Source organism: Salvelinus fontinalis, chromosome 28, assembly GCF_029448725.1.
Source record: "Salvelinus fontinalis isolate EN_2023a chromosome 28, ASM2944872v1, whole genome shotgun sequence".
NCBI lineage: Eukaryota > Metazoa > Chordata > Actinopteri > Salmoniformes > Salmonidae > Salvelinus > Salvelinus fontinalis.
Genome location: NC_074692.1, coordinates 44,892,595 through 44,911,649, shown reverse-complemented (window position 1 = coordinate 44,911,649; position 19,055 = coordinate 44,892,595). Strand labels below are relative to the sequence as shown.

At 48.3% G+C, this 19,055-nt stretch overlaps 1 protein-coding gene across 1 annotated transcript in view; it reads left to right on the top strand.

Moving 5' to 3' along the window:
- The window catches only part of wdfy3 (WD repeat and FYVE domain containing 3), a gene marked incomplete in the record, with an annotated part of 271,946 nt that overhangs the window by 239,053 nt on the left and 13,838 nt on the right, over positions 1–19,055 (top strand). Inside the window, 9 exon segments of the mRNA XM_055887856.1 lie at positions 685–804; positions 1,902–2,019; positions 2,258–2,364; positions 4,550–4,703; positions 9,429–9,520; positions 9,715–9,927; positions 14,189–14,339; positions 15,166–15,320; positions 16,648–16,806. Of these exon segments, the coding sequence (XP_055743831.1) occupies positions 685–804; positions 1,902–2,019; positions 2,258–2,364; positions 4,550–4,703; positions 9,429–9,520; positions 9,715–9,927; positions 14,189–14,339; positions 15,166–15,320; positions 16,648–16,806 (1,269 nt within the window).

Here is a 19,055-nt window from a genome sequence, read left to right as displayed (position 1 = left end):
TCTCTGTAGCGTGGTGAGATCAGTAACTATAGTGTCCTCTCTGTGTCTCTGTAGCGTGGTGAGATCAGTAACTCTAGTGTCCTCTCTGTGTCTCTGTAGCGTGGTGAGATCAGTAACTATAGTGTCCTCTCTGTGTCTCTGTAGCGTGGTGAGATCAGTAACTATAGTGTCCTCTCTGTGTCTCTGTAGCGTGGTGAGATCAGTAACTATAGTGTCCTCTCTGTGTCTCTGTAGCGTGGTGAGATCAGTAACTATAGTGTCCTCTCTGTGTCTCTGTAGCATGGTGAGATCAGTAACTATAGTGTCCTCTCTGTGTCTCTGTAGCGTGGTGAGATCAGTAACTATAGTGTCCTCTCTGTGTCTCTGTAGCGTGGTGAGATCAGTAACTATAGTGTCCTCTCTGTGTCTCTGTAGCGTGGTGAGATCAGTAACTATAGTGTCCTCTCTGTGTCTCTGTAGCGTGGTGAGATCAGTAACTATAGTGTCCTCTCTGTGTCTCTGTAGCGTGGTGAGATCAGTAACTATAGTGTCCTCTCTGTGTCTCTGTAGCATGGTGAGATCAGTAACTATAGTGTCCTCTCTGTGTCTCTGTAGCGTGGTGAGATCAGTAACTATAGTGTCCTCTCTGTGTCTCTGTAGCGTGGTGAGATCAGTAACTATAGTGTCCTCTCTGTGTCTCTGTAGCGTGGTGAGATCAGTAACTTCCAGTATCTGATGCATCTCAACACCCTGGCTGGTCGCTCCTACAACGACCTGATGCAGTACCCTGTCTTCCCCTGGATCCTGGCTGACTACGACTCTGAGGTAACAGCAGTTACAGGACCCTGTATAGACCTTGAGGTAACAACAGTTACAGGACCCTATATAGACCCTGAGGTAACAACAGTTACAGGACCCTATATAGACCCTGAGGTAACAGCAGTTACAGGACCCTGTATAGACCCTGAGGTAACAACAGTTACAGGACCCTATATAGACCCTGAGGTAACAACAGTTACAGGACCCTATATAGACCCTGAGGTAACAACAGTTACAGGACCCTGTATAGACCCTGAGGTAACAACAGTTACAGGACCCTATATAGACCCTGAGGTAACAACAGTTACAGGACCCTATATAGACCCTGAGGTAACAACAGTTACAGGACCCTGAGGTAACAACAGTTACAGGACCCTATATAGACTCTGAGGTAACAGCAGTTACAGGACCCTATATAGACCCTGAGGTAACAACAGTTACAGGACCCTATATAGACCCTGCGGTAACAGCAGTTACAGGACCCTATATAGACCCTGAGGTAACAACAGTTACAGGACCCTGTATAGACCCTGAGGTAACAACAGTTACAGGACCCTATATAGACCCTGAGGTAACAACAGTTACAGGACCCTATATAGACGCTGAGGTAACAACAGGTACAGGACCCTATATAGACCCTGAGGTAACAACAGTTACAGGACCCTATATAGACCCTGAGGTAACAACAGTTACAGGACCCTGAGGTAACAACCGTTACAGGACAGAACTGGTCTGGTTCCTAGTAAATGTAGTGGGATTAAACTGGTCTGTTCTGGTTCCTAGTAAATGTAGTGGGATTAAACTGGTCAGGTCTGGTTCCTAGTAAATGTAGTGGGATTAAACTGGTCAGGTCTGGTTCCTAGTAAATGTAGTGGGATTAAACTGGTCAGGTCTGGTTCCTAGTAAATGTAGTGGGATTAAACTGGTCTGTTCTGGTTCCTAGTAGATGTAGTGAGATTAAACTAGTCAGGTCTGGTTCCTAGTAAATGTAGTGGGATTAAACTGGTCAGGTTTGGTTCCTAGTAAATGTAGTGAGATTAAACTGGTCAGGTCTGGTTCCTAGTAAATGTAGTGGGATTAAACTGGTCTGTTCTGGTTCCTAGGAGTTGGACCTAAACAACCCACGGACTTTCCGTAACCTGGCTAAACCAATGGGAGCCCAGACCGACGACAGGCTGACCCAGTACAAGAAGAGGTTCAAGGACTGGGAAGACCCTACCAGTAAGACACTTTTGACCAATCTGTTTGTGTATATTGTAATGTTTAATTATAGGACAGTGGGAAATACAGAAAAGGAAGTGGACGGTAGATGGACACCGACAAGGCTTGAACCCTATCACATTCTCCAGTGGTCCAGAATTGTTTGTACTACCACAATACCAGAATCTGGGACAATAAAATCTTATTGTAAAATCTCTCTCTCTCTCTCTCTCTCTCTCTCTCTCTCTCTCTCTCTCAGGTGAGACCCCGGCGTATCACTACGGTACACACTACTCTTCAGCCATGATCGTGGCGTCCTACCTGATCCGCATGGAACCTTTCACTCAGATCTTTCTCAGGCTTCAGGTCAGACTCCACACACACCGTCCCCAGACGCCACACACACCGTCCCCGACGCCACACACACCGTCCCCAGACGCCACACACACCGTCCCAGACGCCATACACACCGTCCCCGACGCCACACACACCGTCCCCAGACGCCACACACACCGTCCCCAGACGCCACACACACCGTCCCCAGACGCCACACACACCGTCCCCAGACGCCACACACACCGTCCCTGACGCCACACACACCGTCCCAGACGCCACACACACCGTCCCAGACGCCACACACACCGTCCCAAGACGCCACACACACCGTCCCAAGACGCCACACACACCGTCCCCAGACGCCACACACACCGTCCCCAGACGCAACACACACCGTCCCCGACGCAACACACACCGTCCCCGACGCCACACACACCGTCCCGACGCCACACACACCGTCCCCAGAAGCCACACACACCGTCCCCAGACGCCACACACACCGTCCCCAGACGCCACACACACCGTCCCCAGACGCCACACACACCGTCCCCAGACGCCACACACACCGTCCCCGACGCCACACACACCGTCCCCGACGCCACACACACCGTCCCAGACGCCACACACACCGTCCCAGACGCCACACACACCGTTCCAGACACCACACACACCGTCCCAGATGCGACACACACCGTCCGACGCCACACACACCGTCCCCAGACGACACACACACCGTCCCAGACGCCACACACACCGTCCCAAGACGCCACACACACCGTCCCAAGACGCCACACACACCGTCCCCAGACGCCACACACACCGTCCCCAGACGCCACACACACCGTTCCAGACGCCACACACACCGTTCCAGACGCCACACACACCGTCCCAGACGCCACACACACCGTCCCAAGACGCCACACACACCGTCCCCAGACGCCACACACACCGTCCCCAGACGCCACACACACCGTCCCCAGACGCAACACACACCGTCCCAGACGCAACACACACCGTCCCCGACGCCACACACACCCCGACGCCACACACACCCCGACGCCACACACACCGTCCCCAGAAGCCACACACACCGTCCCCAGACGCCACACACACCGTCCCCAGACGCCACACACACCGTCCCCAGACGCCACACACACCGTCCCCAGACGCCACACACACCGTCCCCAGACGCCACACACACCGTCCCCGACGCCACACACACCGTCCCAAGACGCCACACACACCGTCCCCAGACGCCACACACACCGTCCCCAGACGCCACACACACCGTCCCCAGACGCCACACACACCGTCCCCAGACGCCACACACACCGTCCCCAGACGCCACACACACCGTCCCAGACGCCACACACACCGTCCCAGACGCCACACACACCGTCCCAGACGCCACACACACCGTCCCCAGACGCCACACACACCGTCCCCAGACGCCACACACACCGTCCCCAGACGCCACACACACCGTCCCCAGACGCCACACACACCGTCCCAAGACGCCACACACACCGTCCCAAGACGCCACACACACCGTCCCAAGACGCCACACACACCGTCCCAAGACGCCACACACACCACCTGACTTGTATAGTGGAATGTTCAGATGATTCCAAGGGGTCCAAGCACTGAACCTTGAGGAACCCCAAATGTAACTTTGGTATTTTCAGAGGATTCATATGGTAGTTAGCTACAACGCAGTGTGGCCATTTTGTGTGAATACACAGTGCATGTTTCTGTATCTGCAGTGGATTTAATGGGCATCCAAGTTTACCAAGTTTTTTTTTTGTCAAAGCTTGGGGATAAGGTTAGGGGGTTGTCTGTTTGTCTTTGGGTGCGTGATAGTGGCATATTCAGGCTACATCAGAGTTGTTTCCCCCCCTGATATTAACCAGAGACAGTAAACAGCCTGTGTGTAGTGTGGTTTGAATACCAATGATGACCTTTCCTCTCCGGGAGATGTGTGTTGGTGGAGGCGATGCCTGAAGTATGTGTCATGTTGCTAACGTGTGTTTTGCCTCTGTGGGTATGTCTGCGTGCCTGCCCCCGTGTGTTTCTCTGTGTGTGTGTGTGTGTGTGTGTGTGTGTGTGTGTGTGTGTGTGTGTGTGTGTGTGTGTGTGTGTGTGTGTGTGTGTGTGTGTGTGTGTGTGTGTGTCTGCCTGCCTGCCTGCCTGCCTGTGGTCCCTCTCCCCCCTTCAGGGAGGTCACTTTGACCTGGCTGACAGGATGTTCCACAGTGTGCGTGAGGCCTGGCTCTCTGCCTCCAAACACAACATGGCTGATGTCAAGGAGCTCATCCCTGAGTTCTTTTACCTGCCAGAGTTCATGCTCAACTCTAACAACTTTGACCTAGGTACGTCTGTCTGTCTGTCTCTCCTCTCTCTCAACTAACAACTTTGACCTAGGTACGTCTGTCTGTCTGTCTGTCTGTCTGTCTGTCTGTCTGTCTGTCTGTCTGTCTGTCTCTCCTCTCTCTCAACTAACAACTTGTACCTAGGTACGCCTGTCTGCCTGTCTGTCTGTCTGTCTCTCCTCTCTCAACTAACAACTTTGACCTAGGTACGTCTGTCTGTCGGTCTGTCTGTCTCTCCTCTATCAACTCCAACAACTTTGACCTACTGTAGGTATACAGTGCATTCGGAAAGTATTCAGACTCCTTGACCTTGTCCACATTTTGTTACTTTACAGCATCATTCTAAAATGGATTACATTTTTCCCCCCTCATTAATCTACACACAGTACCCCATAATGACATCACAATACTCCATAATGACATCACAATACCCCATAATGACATCGCAATACCCCATAATGACATCACAATACCCCATAATGACATCGCAATACCCCATAATGACATCGCAATACCCCATAATGACAAGGCAAAAACAGGTTTTTAGAAAATGTTGCACATTTCTTTAAAAAAACAACAACACACATTTATGTAGTATTCAGACCCTTTACTCAGTACTTTGTTGAAGCACCTTTGGCAGTGATTACAGCCTCGAGTCTTCTTGGGTAAGACACTACAAGCTTGGCACACCTGTATTTGGGGAGTTTCTCCCATTCCTCTCTGCAGATCCTCTCAAGCTCTGTCAGGTTGGATGGGGAGCGTTGCTGCACAGCTATTTTCAGGTCTCTCCAGAGATGTTTGATGGGGTTCAAGTCCGGGCTCTGGCTGGGCCACTCAAGGACATTCAGACTTGTTCCGAAGCCACTCCTGCATTGTCTTGGCTGTGTGCTTAGGGTCGTGGTCCTGTAGGAAGATGAACCTTCACCCCAGTCTGAAGTCCTGAGCACACTGGAGCAGGTTTTCATCAAGGAGCTTTGCTCCGTTCATCTTTCCCTCGATGCTGACTAGTCTCCCAGTCCCTCCCGCTGAAAAAAATCTCCACAGCATGATGCTGCCACCACCATGCTTCACCATAGGGATGGTGCCAGGTTTCCTCCAGACGTGACGCTTGACGTTCAGGCCAAAGAGTTCAATCTTGGTTTCATCAGACCAGAGAATCTTGTTTCTCATGGTCTGGGAGTCTTTAGGTGCATTTTTGGCAAACTCTAAGCGGGCTGTCATGTGCCTTTTACTGAGGAGTGGCTTCCATCTGCCCACTCTACCATAAAGGCCTGATTGGTGGAGTGCTGCAGAGATGGTTGTCCTTCTGGAAGGTTCTCCCATCTCCACAGAGGACCTCTGGAGCTCATTTAGAGTGACCATCTGGTTCTTGGTCTCCTCCCTGACCAAGGCCCTTCTCCCCTGATTGCTCAGTTTGGCTGGGCGGCCAGCTCTAGGAAGAGTCTTGGTGGTTCCAAACTTTTTCCATTTAAGAATGATGGAGGCCACTGTGTTCTTGGGGACCTTCAATGCTGCATACATTTGTTGGTACCCTTCCCCAGATATGTGCCTTGACACAATCCAGTCTCGGAGCTCTACGGACAATTCCTTCGAACTCATGGCTTGGTTTTTGCTCTGACATTCACTGTCAACTGTGGGACCGTATATAGACAGGTGTGTGCCTTTCCAAATCATGTCCAATCCATTGAATTTACCACAGGTGGACTCCAATCAAGTTGTAGAAACATCTCAAGGATGATCAATGGAAACAGGATGCACCTGAGCTCAATTTCCAGTCTCATAGCAAAGGGTCTGAAAACGTACAGTTGAAGTCGGAAGTTTACATAAACTTAGGTTGAAGTCATTAAAACTCGTTTTTCAACCACTCCACAAATTTCTTGTTAACAAACTATAGTTTTGGCAAGTCGGTTAGGACATCTACTTTGTGCATGACACAAGTAATTTTCCCCAAAATTGTTTACAGACAGATTATTTCACTTAAAATTCACTGTATCACAATTCCAGGGGGTTAGAAGTTTACATACACTAAGTTGATTGTGCCTTTAAACAGCTTGGAAAATTCCAGAAAATTATGTCATGGCTTTAGAAGCTTCTGATAGGCTAATTGACATAATTTGAGTCAATTGGAGGTGTACCTGTAGATGTATTTCAAGGCCTACCTTCAAACTCAGTGCCTCTTTGCTTGACATCATGGAAAATCAAAAGAAATCAGCCAAGACCCCAGAAAGAAAATTGTAGACTTTCACAAGTCTGGTTCAGCAATTTCCATACGCCTGAAGGTACCACTTTCATCTGTACAAACAATAGTATGCAAGTTTAAACACCATGGGACCACGCAGCCGTCATACCGCTCAGGAAGGAGACGCGTTCTGTCTCCTAGAGATAAACATAATTTGGTGAGAAAAGTGCAAATCAATCCGAGAACAACAGCAAAGGACCTTGTGAAGATGCTGGAAGAAACAGGTACAAAAGTATCTATATCCACAGTAAAACGAGTCCTATATCGACATAATCTGAAAGGCCGCTCAGCAAGGAAGAAGCCACTGGTCCAAAACCTGATGAAACAAAAACAGAACTGTTTGGCCATAATGACCATCGTTATGTTTGGAGGAAAAAGGGGGAGGCTTGCAAGCCGAAGAACACCATCCCAACCATGAAGCAGGGGGTGGCAGCATCATGTTGTGGGGGTGCTTTGCTGCAGCAGGGACTGGTGCACTTCACAAAATAGATGGCATCATGAGGTAGAAAAATGATGTGGATATATTGAAGCAACATCTCAAGACATCAGTCAGGAAGTTAAAGTTTGGTCGCAAATGGGTCTTCCAAATGAACAAGCATACTTCCAAAGTTCTGGGGAAATGGCTTAAGGACAACAAAGTCAAGTTATTGGAGTGGCCATCACAAAGCCCTGACCTCAATCCCATAGAACATTTGTGGGCAGAACTGAAAAAAAATAAAAACTGAAAAGGCGTGTGCGAGCAAGGAGACCTACAAACCTGACTCAGTTACACCAGCTCTGTCAGGAAGAATGGGCCAAAAACTCACCCAACTTATTGTGGGAAGCTTGTGGAAGGCTACCCGAAACATTTCACCCAAGTTAATCAATTTAAAGGCAATGCTACCAAATACTAATTGAGTGTATGTAAACTTCTGACCCACTGGGAATGTGATGAAAGAAATAAAAGCTGAAATATATAATTCTCTCTACTATTATTCTGACATTTCACATTCTTAAAATAAAGTGGTGATCCTAATTGACCTAAGACAGGGAATTTTTACTAGGATTAAATGTCAGGAATTGTGAAAAACTGAGTTTAAATGTATTTGGCTAAGGTGTATGTAAACTTCCAACTTCAACTGTATGTAATTAAGGTATTTCTGTTTTTTATTTTGAATAAATTAGTAAAAAGTTCTAAAAACCTGTTTTCGCTTTGTCATTATGGGGTATTGTGATGTCATTATGGGGTATTGTGATGTCATTATGGGGTATTGTGATGTCATTATGGGGTATTCCGTGTAGATTGATGAAAATAATGGATTTAGTCCATTTTAGAATAAGGCTGTAACATAACAAAATGTGGAAAGGAGTCTGAATACTTTCCGAACGCACTGTACGTCAGTCCGTCCGTCTGTCTCCTCTCTCAACTCCATCAACTCTGACCAAGGTACATCAGGACTCTAGTTCTGGTCTCTGCTATCTCTCGCTCAACTCTGACCAAGGTACATCAGGAATCTATTTCTGGTCTCTGCTATCTCTCGCTCAACTCTGACCTAGGTACATCAGGAATCTATTTCTGGTCTCTGCTATCTCTCGCTCAACTCTGACCTAGGTACATCAGGAATATATTTCTGGTCTCTGCTATCTCTCTCTCAACTTTGACCTAGGTACATCAGGACTAGCTCTGGTCTCTGCTATCTCTCTCTCAACTCTGACCTAGGTACATCAGGACTCTAGTTCTGTTCTCTGCTATCTCTCTCTCAACTCTGACCTAGGTACATCAGGACTCTAGTTCTGGTCTCTGCTATCTCTCTCTCAACTCTGACCTAGGTACATCAGGACTCTAGTTCTGGTCTCTGCTATCTCTCTCTCAACTCTGACCTAGGTACATCAGGACTCTAGTTCTGGTCTCTGCTATCTCTCTCTCAACTCTGACCTAGGTACATCAGGACTCTAGTTCTGGTCTCTGCTATCTCTCTCTCAACTCTGACCTAGGTACATCAGGACTCTAGTTCTGGTCTCTGCTATCTCTCGCTCAACTCTGACCTAGGTACATCAGGACTAGCTCTGGTCTCTGCTATCTCTCTCTCAACTTTGACCTAGGTACATCAGGGCTCTAGCTCTGGTCTCTGCTATCTCTCTCTCAACTTTGACCTAGGTACATCAGGACTAGCTCTGGTCTCTGCTATCTCTCTCTCAACTTTGACCTAGGTACATCAGGACTCTAGCTCTGGTCTCTGCTATCTCACTCTCAACTTTGACCCAGGTACATCAGGACTCTAGCTCTGGTCTCTGCTATCTCACTCTCAACTTTGACCTAGGTACATCAGGACTCTAGCTCTGTTCTCTGCTATCTCTCTTTTGTTTTTGTTTCTCTTTCTGTATGTCTCTTTTTCTATTTCTCTGTCTCCTTCTCTCTCATAATGGATCTTGCTAACACTTAATAGTAACATGTTTAGAAAATGATAAATAAGAGTTGCTTTGATGTGTGGTTGATGTTTTAACAGGTGCCAAACAGAACGGTATTCGACTAGGAGACGTCCTTCTGCCTCCGTGGGCTAAGGGAGACCCCCGAGAGTTCATCAGAGTCCATCGACAGGTGGGTAACAATCTACTGTATAGGTGTGTCTGGAGGTACGCTCAGGAGTTAAGACAACTGTGTTGTACAGTATACCCCAACGTAGTCTGACGATGCCATCTCTCCAAGTCTCGTTCATTACTCAAACAAACATGAGGAAACCTGGAAATGTAGGCTAGCTCCAACCTACTGTGCATACGTGTGTCTGTCACTAGGCTCTGGAGTGTGACTATGTATCGTCTCATCTCCATGAGTGGATCGACCTGATCTTTGGCTTCAAGCAGCAGGGTCCTCCGGCGGTGGAAGCGGTCAATGTGTTCCACCACCTGTTCTACGAGGGACAGGTGGACATCTACAACATCAACGACCCCCTCAAGGAGACCGCCACCATCGGCTTCATCAACAACTTCGGACAAATCCCCAAACAGGTATCATATTAACTTATAACAATATACCAATATAAGACAGGTATTATATTAACATATAACATTATACAGAGCAGGTGAGTGAGCGCTGGTAGGGGATGTGATGAGAGGACAGAGCGGGTGAGTGAGGGCTGGTAGGGGATGTGAAGAGGGGACAGAGAGCAGGTGAGTGAGGGTTGGTAGGGGATGTGAAGAGGGGACAGAGCAGGTGAGTGAGGGCTGGGAGGGGATGTGATGAGGGGACAGAGAGCAGGTGAGTGAGGGCTGGTAGGAGAGGGGACAGAGAGCAGGTGAGTGAGGGCTGGGAGGGGATGTGATGAGGGGACAGAGAGCGGGTGAGTGAGGGCTGGTAGGGGATGTGAAGAGGGGACAGAGAGCAGGTGAGTGAGGGCTGGGAGGGGATGTGATGAGGGGACAGAGAGCAGGTGAGTGAGGGCTGGGAAGGGATGTGATGAGGGGACAGAGAGCAGGTGAGTGAGGGCTGGTAGGGGATGTGATGAGGGGACAGAGAGCAGGTGAGTGAGGGCTGGGAGGGGATGTGATGAGGGGACAGAGAGCAGGTGAGTGAGGGCTGGGAGGGGATGTGATGAGGGGACAGAGAGCAGGTGAGTGAGGGCTGGTAGGGGATGTGATGAGGGGACAGAGAGCAGGTGAGTGAGGGCTGGGAGGGGATGTGATGAGGGGACAGAGAGCAGGTGAGTGAGGGCTGGTAGGGGATGTGATGAGGGGACAGAGAGCAGGTGAGTGAGGGCTGGGAGGGGATGTGATGAGGGGACAGAGAGCAGGTGAGTGAGGGCTGGTAGGGGATGTGAAGAGGGGACAGAGAGCAGGTGTGTGAGGGCTGGTAGGGGATGTGAAGAGGGGACAGAGAGCAGGTGAGTGAGGGCTGGGAGGGGATGTGAAGAGAGGACAGAGAGCAGGTGAGTGAGGGCTGGGAGGGGATGTGAAGAGGGGACAGAGAGCAGGTGAGTGAGGGCTGGTAGGGGATGTGAAGAGGGGACAGAGAGCAGGTGAGTGAGGGCTGGGAGGGGATGTGAAGAGGGGACAGAGAGCAGGTGAATGAGGGCTGGTAGGGGATGTGAAGAGGGGACAGAGAGCAGGTGAGGGCTGGTAGGGGATGTGAAGAGTGGACAGAGAGCAGGTGTGTGAGGGCTGGTAGGGGATGTGAAGAGGGGACAGAGAGCAGGTGAGTGAGGGCTGGTAGGGGATGTGAAGAGGGGACAGAGAGCAGGTGAGTGAGGGCTGGTAGGGGATGTGAAGAGGGGACAGAGAGCAGGTGAGTGAGGGCTGGTAGGGGATGTGAAGAGGGGACAGAGAGCAGGTGAGTGAGGGCTGGTAGGAGAGGGGACAGAGAGCAGGTGAGTGAGGACTGGTAGGGGATGTGAAGAGGGGACAGAGAGCAGGTGAGTGAGGGCTGGTAGGGGATGTGAAGAGGGGAGAGAGAGCAGGTGAGTGAGGGCTGGTAGGGGATGTGAAGAGGGGACAGAGAGCAGGTGAGTGAGGGCTGGGTGGGGATGTGAAGAGGGGACAGAGAGCAGGTGAGTGAGGGCTGGTAGGGGATGTGAAGAGGGGACAGAGAGCAGGTGAGTGAGGGCTGGTAGGGGATGTGAAGAGGGGACAGAGAGCAGGTGAGTGAGGGCTGGTAGGGGATGTGAAGAGGGGACAGAGAGCAGGTGAGTGAGGGCTGGTAGGGGATGTAGCTGGATGATTAGAGCTGCCACGGGTGATATGTGCAGGAACGTGAAGTGGAGGTCATTAGACCTGCTCAGACAAGAGACTAGCGGCTGTTGATTCAATTCAACTGAATCTATAAACAAAACGAACTTCATAAACATTTAATAAACGGGCGCCAGCAGGTTCTTTAGATCGGTAAGGCTGAAAAAGTCTCATATGAAATGGCATCAAATGGAAATGGTATCAATGGTATCATAGGAAATGGTATCATAGGAAATGGTACTACAGTATAAAAAAAAATGTTGGACTCATAAGTATCATGATGTTTTTATACCGTGACATTAGTGGTTACCGGTATTCCGTCACGTTACAGTGGTTACCGGTATTCCGTCACGTTACAGTGGTTACCGGTATTCTGTCACATTACAGTGGTTACCGGTATTCCGTCACATTACAGTGGTTACCGGTATTCCGTCACGTTACAGTGGTTACCGGTATTCCGTCACATTACAGTGGTTACCGGTATTCTGTCACGTTACAGTGGTTACCGGTATTCTGTCACATTACAGTGGTTACCGGTATTCCGTCACATTACAGTGGTTACCGGTATTCCGTCACATTAGTGGTTACCGGTATTCCGTCACGTTACAGTGGTTACCGGTATTCTGTCACATTACAGTGGTTACCGGTATTCCGTCACATTACAGTGGTTACCGGTATTCTGTCACATTACAGTGGTTACCGGTATTCCGTCACGTTACAGTGGTTACCGGTATTCTGTCACATTACAGTGGTTACCGGTATTCCGTCACGTTACAGTGGTTACCGGTATTCTGTCACATTACAGTGGTTACCGGTATTCCGTGACGTTACAGTGGTTGCCGGTATTCCGTCACATTACAGTGGTTACCGGAATTCCGTGACATTAGTGGTTACCGGTATTCCGTCACGTTACAGTGGTTACCGGTATTCTGTCACATTACAGTGGTTACCGGTATTCTGTCACATTACAGTGGTTACCGGTATTCCGTCACATTACAGTGGTTACCGGTATTCCGTCACATTACAGTGGTTACCGGTATTCCGTCACATTACAGTGGTTACCGGTATTCCGTCACATTACCGTGGTTACCGGTATTCTGTGACGTTACAGTGGTTACCGGTATTCCGTCACATTACAGTGGTTACCGGTATTCTGTGACGTTACAGTGGTTACCGGTATTCCGTCACATTACAGTGGTTACCGGTATTCCGTCACATTACAGTGGTTACCGGTATTCCGTCACATTACAGTGGTTACCGGTATTCCGTCACGTTACAGTGGTTACCGGTATTCCGTCACATTACAGTGGTTACCGGTATTCCGTCACATTACAGTGGTTACCGGTATTCCGTCACATTACAGTGGTTACCGGTATTCCGTCACATTACAGTGGTTACCGGTATTCCGTCACATTACAGTGGTTACCGGTATTCCGTCACATTACAGTGGTTACCGGTATTCTGTCACGTTACAGTGGTTACCGGTATTCTGTCACGTTACAGTGGTTACCGGTATTCTGTGACATTACAGTGGTTACCGGTATTCCGTCACATTACAGTGGTTACCGGTATTCCGTGACATTACAGTGGTTACCGGTATTCTGTCACGTTACAGTGGTTACCGGTATTCCGTGACATTACAGTGGTTACCGGTATTCCGTCACATTACAGTGGTTACCGGTATTCTGTCACGTTACAGTGGTTACCGGTATTCTGTGACATTACAGTGGTTACCGGTATTCCGTCACATTACAGTGGTTACCGGTATTCCGTCACATTACAGTGGTTACCGGTATTCCGTCACATTACAGTGGTTCCCGGTATTCCGTCACATTACAGTGGTTACCGGTATTCCGTGACATTACAGTGGTTACCGGTATTCCGTCACATTACAGTGGTTACCGGTATTCCGTGACATTACAGTGGTTACCGGTATTCCGTCACATTACAATGGTTACCGGTATTCCGTCACATTACAATGGTTACCGGTATTCCGTCACATTACAGTGGTTACCGGTATTCTGTCACATTACAGTGGTTACCGGTATTCTGTCACATTACAGTGGTTACCGGTATTCTGTCACATTACAGTGGTTACCGGTATTCTGTCACATTACAGTGGTTACCGGTATTCCGTCACATTACAGTGGTTACCGGTATTCCGTCACATTACAGTGGTTACCGGTATTCTGTCACATTACAGTGGTTACCGGTATTCTGTGACGTTACAATGGTTACCGGTATTCCGTCATATTACAATGGTTACCGGTATTCCGTGACGTTTTTGTAACTTGAAATAGGCTAAAACATTATAATTATTATTTATTTTTTTAAACAATAAAGTATGTATTCTTCCCTCTATTCTTTATTCTGAAAGTAAACTATGGGGTCAGAAGAGACAGTGGTACCGATTAGAGGTCGACCGATTGGTACCGATTAGAGGTCGACCGATTGGTACCGATGGTTCACAAAGAATGTATTCAACAGAGAAAGTGAGTTGTTTTGAATTTAATGAATCTGATCTCGTGTTTTATCTGTCTCTTCCCAGTTGTTTAAGAAGCCCCACCCTCCGAAACGTGTACGTAGTAAATCCAACGGGGAGATGGCGGGGGGCATGCCCGTCTCTCTCTCCTCAACCACTGACAAGATCTTCTTCCATCACCTGGACAACCTCAGACCCTCACTAGCCCCCGTCAAAGGTAGGACAGGCATGCACAGGTACACACACACACACACATATATATATATATATACACACACACACACACACACACACACACACACACACACACACACACACACACACACACACACACACACACACACATATATATATATATATATATATATATATATACACAGTGGGGAGAACAAGTATTTGATACACTGCTGATTTTGCAGGTTTTCCTACTTACAAAGCGTGTAGAGGTCTGTTATTGTTATCATAGGTACACTTCAACTGTGAGAGACGGAATCTAAAACAAACATCCAGAATATCACATTGTATGATTTTTAAGTAATTAATTTGCATTTTATTGCATGACATAAGTATTTGATACATCAGAAAAGCAGAAATTAATATTTGGTACAGAAACCTTTGTTTGCAATTACAGAGATCATACGTTTCCTGTAGTTCTTGACCAGGTTTGCACACACTGCAGCAGGGTTTTTTGGCCCACTCGTACTGATTAGGGTTGGGAATAGGTGTGTACTGATTAGGGTTGGGAATAGGTGTGTACTGATTGGGGTTGGGAATAGGTGTGTACTGATTAGGGTTGGGAATAGGTGTGTACTGATTGGGGTTGGGAATAGGTGTGTACTGATTAGGGTTGGGAATAGGTGTGTACTGATTAGGGTTGGGAATAGGTGTGTACTGATTAGGGTTGGGAATAGGTGTGTACTGATTGGGGTTGGGAATAGGTGTGTACTGATTGGGGTTGGGAATAGGTGTGTACTGATTAGGGTTGGGAATAGGTGTGTGACAGCGTGTGTGACAGCGTGTGTAACAGTGTGTGTGTGTTTCAGAGCTGAAGGAGCCGGTGGGCCAGATAGTGTGCACTGAGAAGGGTATTCTGGCTGTGGAGCAAAACAAGGTCCTCCAACCTCCTGTCTGGAACAAGACCTTTGCCTGGGGCTACGCTGACCTCTCCTGCAGACTGGCCAACTATGAGTCGGACAAGGTAGGCACACACTCGCTGACCTCTCCTGCAGACTAGCCAACTATCTCTCTAACTAACAAGGTCAGTTAGAGGCTGCTGTCTCAGTGTGGACCAGTGTAGGCGTGACCGTGCATGTTAATCAAGTCATGTTGCAGTCATAGAATAAATTATACAACTCATTCTATTGCTGTGGTGTTGTTTTGATAATGTCTATGGCTCTATCTCAGTTCGTCTTTCCTTGATTCCTCTCCTCCTCAAAACCCATCGGAGAAGAAGGTCAGAGGAGAGTAACCTTGGACCTTCTCCTCTAATACAGTTGAGAAGGAGACAAGGAGAGAATGCAAGGAATGGAGGAAATACTTAACCTTGCCTACAGACTAAATCCTGTGGGGCAGCATTACCATTCCCTAACCTCCTGCTACCCTGACTAACCAATCCACTCTCTCCTTCCCCCTGACTAGCCAATCCCCTCTCTCCTTCCCCCTGACGAACCAATCCCCTCTCTCCTTCCCCTGACTAACCAATCCCCTCTCTCCTTCCCCCTGACTAACCAATCCCCTCTCTGCTGCTCCCCTGACTAACCAATCCCCTCTCTCCTTCCCCCTGACTAACCAATCCACTCTCTCCTTCCCCCTGACTAACCAATCCCCTCTCTCCTCCCCCTGACTAACCAATCCCCTCTCTCCTTCCCCCTGACTAACCAATCCCCTCTCTCCTTCCCCTGACTAACCAATCCCCTCTCTCCTTCCCCCTGACTAACCAATCCCCTCTCTCCTCCCCCTGACTAACCAATCCCCTCTCTCCTTCCCCCTGACTAACCAATCCACTCTCTCCTTCCCCCTGACTAACCAATCCCCTCTCTCCTCCCCCTGACTAACCAATCCCCTCTCTCCTTCCCCCTGACTAACCAATCCCCTCTCTCCTTCCCCCTGACTAACCAATCCCCTCTCTCCTTCCCCCTGACTAACTAATCCCCTCTCTCCTTCCCCCTGACTAACCAATCCACTCTCTCCTTCCCCCTGACTAACCAATCCCCTCTCTCCTCCCCCTGACTAACCAATCCACTCTCTCCTTCCCCCTGACTAACCAATCCCCTCTCTCCTTCCCCTGACTAACCAATCCCCTCTCTCCTTCCCCCTGACTAACCAATCCCCTCTCTCCTTCCCCCTGACTAACCAATCCACTCTCTCCTTCCCCCTGACTAACCAATCCCCTCTCTCCTCCCCCTGACTAACCAATCCACTCTCTCCTTCCCCCTGACTAACCAATCCACTCTCTCCTTCCCCCTGACTAACCAATCCCCTCTCTCCTTCCCCCTGACTAACCAATCCCCTCTCTCCTCATCTAGGCGGTGGTGGTGTATGAGTGTCTGTCAGAGTGGGGTCAGATCCTGTGTGCCATCTGCCCCAACCCCAAGCTGGTCATCACCGGGGGAACCAGCACTGCCATCTGTGTCTGGGAGACGGGCACATCCAAGGAGAGGGCCAAGACCCTCACACTCAAACAGGTAACCAGACTCTCAGGTAACCAGACTCTCAGGTAACCAGACTCTCATCACTCAAACAGGTAACCAGACTCTCAGGTAACCAGACTCTCATCACTCAAACAGGTAACCAGACTCTCTAGACACTCAAACAGGTAACCAGACTCTCTAGACACTCAAACAGGTAACTACACTCTATAGACACTCAAACAGGTAACTACACTCTCAGGTAACCAGACTCTATAGACACTCAAACAGGTAACCAGACTCTATAGACACTCAAACAGGTAACCAGACTCTATAGACACTCAAACGGGTAACTACACTCTCAGGTAACTAGACTCTCTAGACACTCAAACAGGTAACCAGACTCTCATCACTCAAACAGGTAACCAGACTCTCTAGTCACTCAAACAGGTAACCAGACTCTCTAGACACTCAAACAGGTAGCCAGACTCTCTAATCACTTTAACAGGTAACCAGACTTTCTAGACACTCAAACAGGTAACCAGACTCTCTAGACACTCAAACAGGTAACCAGACTCTCTAGTCACTCAAACAGGTAACCGGACTCTCTAGACACTCAAACAGGTAACCAGACTATCAGGTAACCAGACTATCAGGTAACCAGACTCTCTAGACACTCAAACAGGTAACCAGACTCTCTAGACACTCAAACAGGTAACCAGACTCTCAAGACTCTCAAACAGGTAACCAGACTCTCTAGACACTCAAACAGGTAACCAGACTCTCAGGTAACCAGACTATATAAACCAGGTAACCAGACTCTCTAGACACTCAAACAGGTAACCAGACTATATTGACACTCAAACAGGTAACCAGACTCTCTAGACACTCAAACAGGTAACCAGACTCTCTAGACACTCAAACAGGTAACCAGACTATATAGACACTCAAACAGGTAACAGACTATATAGACACTCAAACAGGTAACCAGACTATATAGACACTCAAACAGGTAACCAGACTCTCTAGACACTCAAACAGGTAACCAGACTCTCTAGACACTCAAACAGGTAACCAGACTCTCTAGACACTCAAACAGGTAACCAGACTCTCTAGACACTCAAACAGGTAACCAGACTCTCTAGACACTCAAACAGGTAACCAGACTCTCTAGACACTCAAACAGGTAACCAGACACTCAAACAGGTAACCAGACTCTCAGGTAACCAGACTATATAAACCAGGTAACCAGACTCTCTAGACACTCAAACAGGTAACCAGACTCTCTAGACACTCAAACAGGTAACCAGACTATATAGACACTCAAACAGGTAACCAGACTATATAGACACTCAAACAGGTAACCAGACTCTATAGACACTCAAACAGGTAACCAGACTCTATAGACACTCAAACAGGTAACCAGACTCTATAGACACTCAAACAGGTAACTACACTCCCAGGTAACCAGACTCTCTAGACACTCAAACAGGTAACCAGACTATATAGACACTCAAACAGGTAACCAGACTCTCTAGACACTCAAACAGGTAACCAGACTCTCTAGACACTCAAACAGGTAACCAGACTCTATAGACACTCAAACAGGTAACCAGACTCTATAGACACTCAAACAGGTAACTACACTCTCAGGTAACCAGACTCTATAGACACTCAAACAGGTAACCAGACTCTATAGACACTCAAACAGGTAACCAGACTCTATAGACACTCAAACAGGTAACTACACTCTCAGGTAACTATACTCTCTAGACACTCAAACAGGTAACCAGACACTCTAGACACTCAAACAGGTAACCAGACTCTCTAGTCACTCAAACAGGTAACCAGACTCTATAGACACTCAAACAGGTAACCAGACTCTCTGGTCACTCAAACAGGTACCCAGATTCTCTAGTCACTCAAACAGGTAACCAGACTCTCTAATCACTTTAACAGGTAACCAGATTCTCAGATAACCAGATTCTCTAGACACTGAAACAGGTAACCAGACTCTCTAGACACTCAAACAGGTAACCAGACTCTCTAGACACTCAAACAGCTAACCAGACTCTCTAGACACTGAAACAAGTAACCAGATTCTCTAGACACTCAAACAGGTAACCAGACTCTCTCGTCACTCAAACAGGTAACCAGACTCTCTAGTCACTCAAACAGGTAACCAGACTCTCTAGACACTCAAACAGGTAACCAGACTCTCTAGACACTCAAACAGGTAACCAGACTCTCTAGACATTCAAACAGGTAACCAGACTCTCTAGTCACTCAAACAGGTAACCAGACTC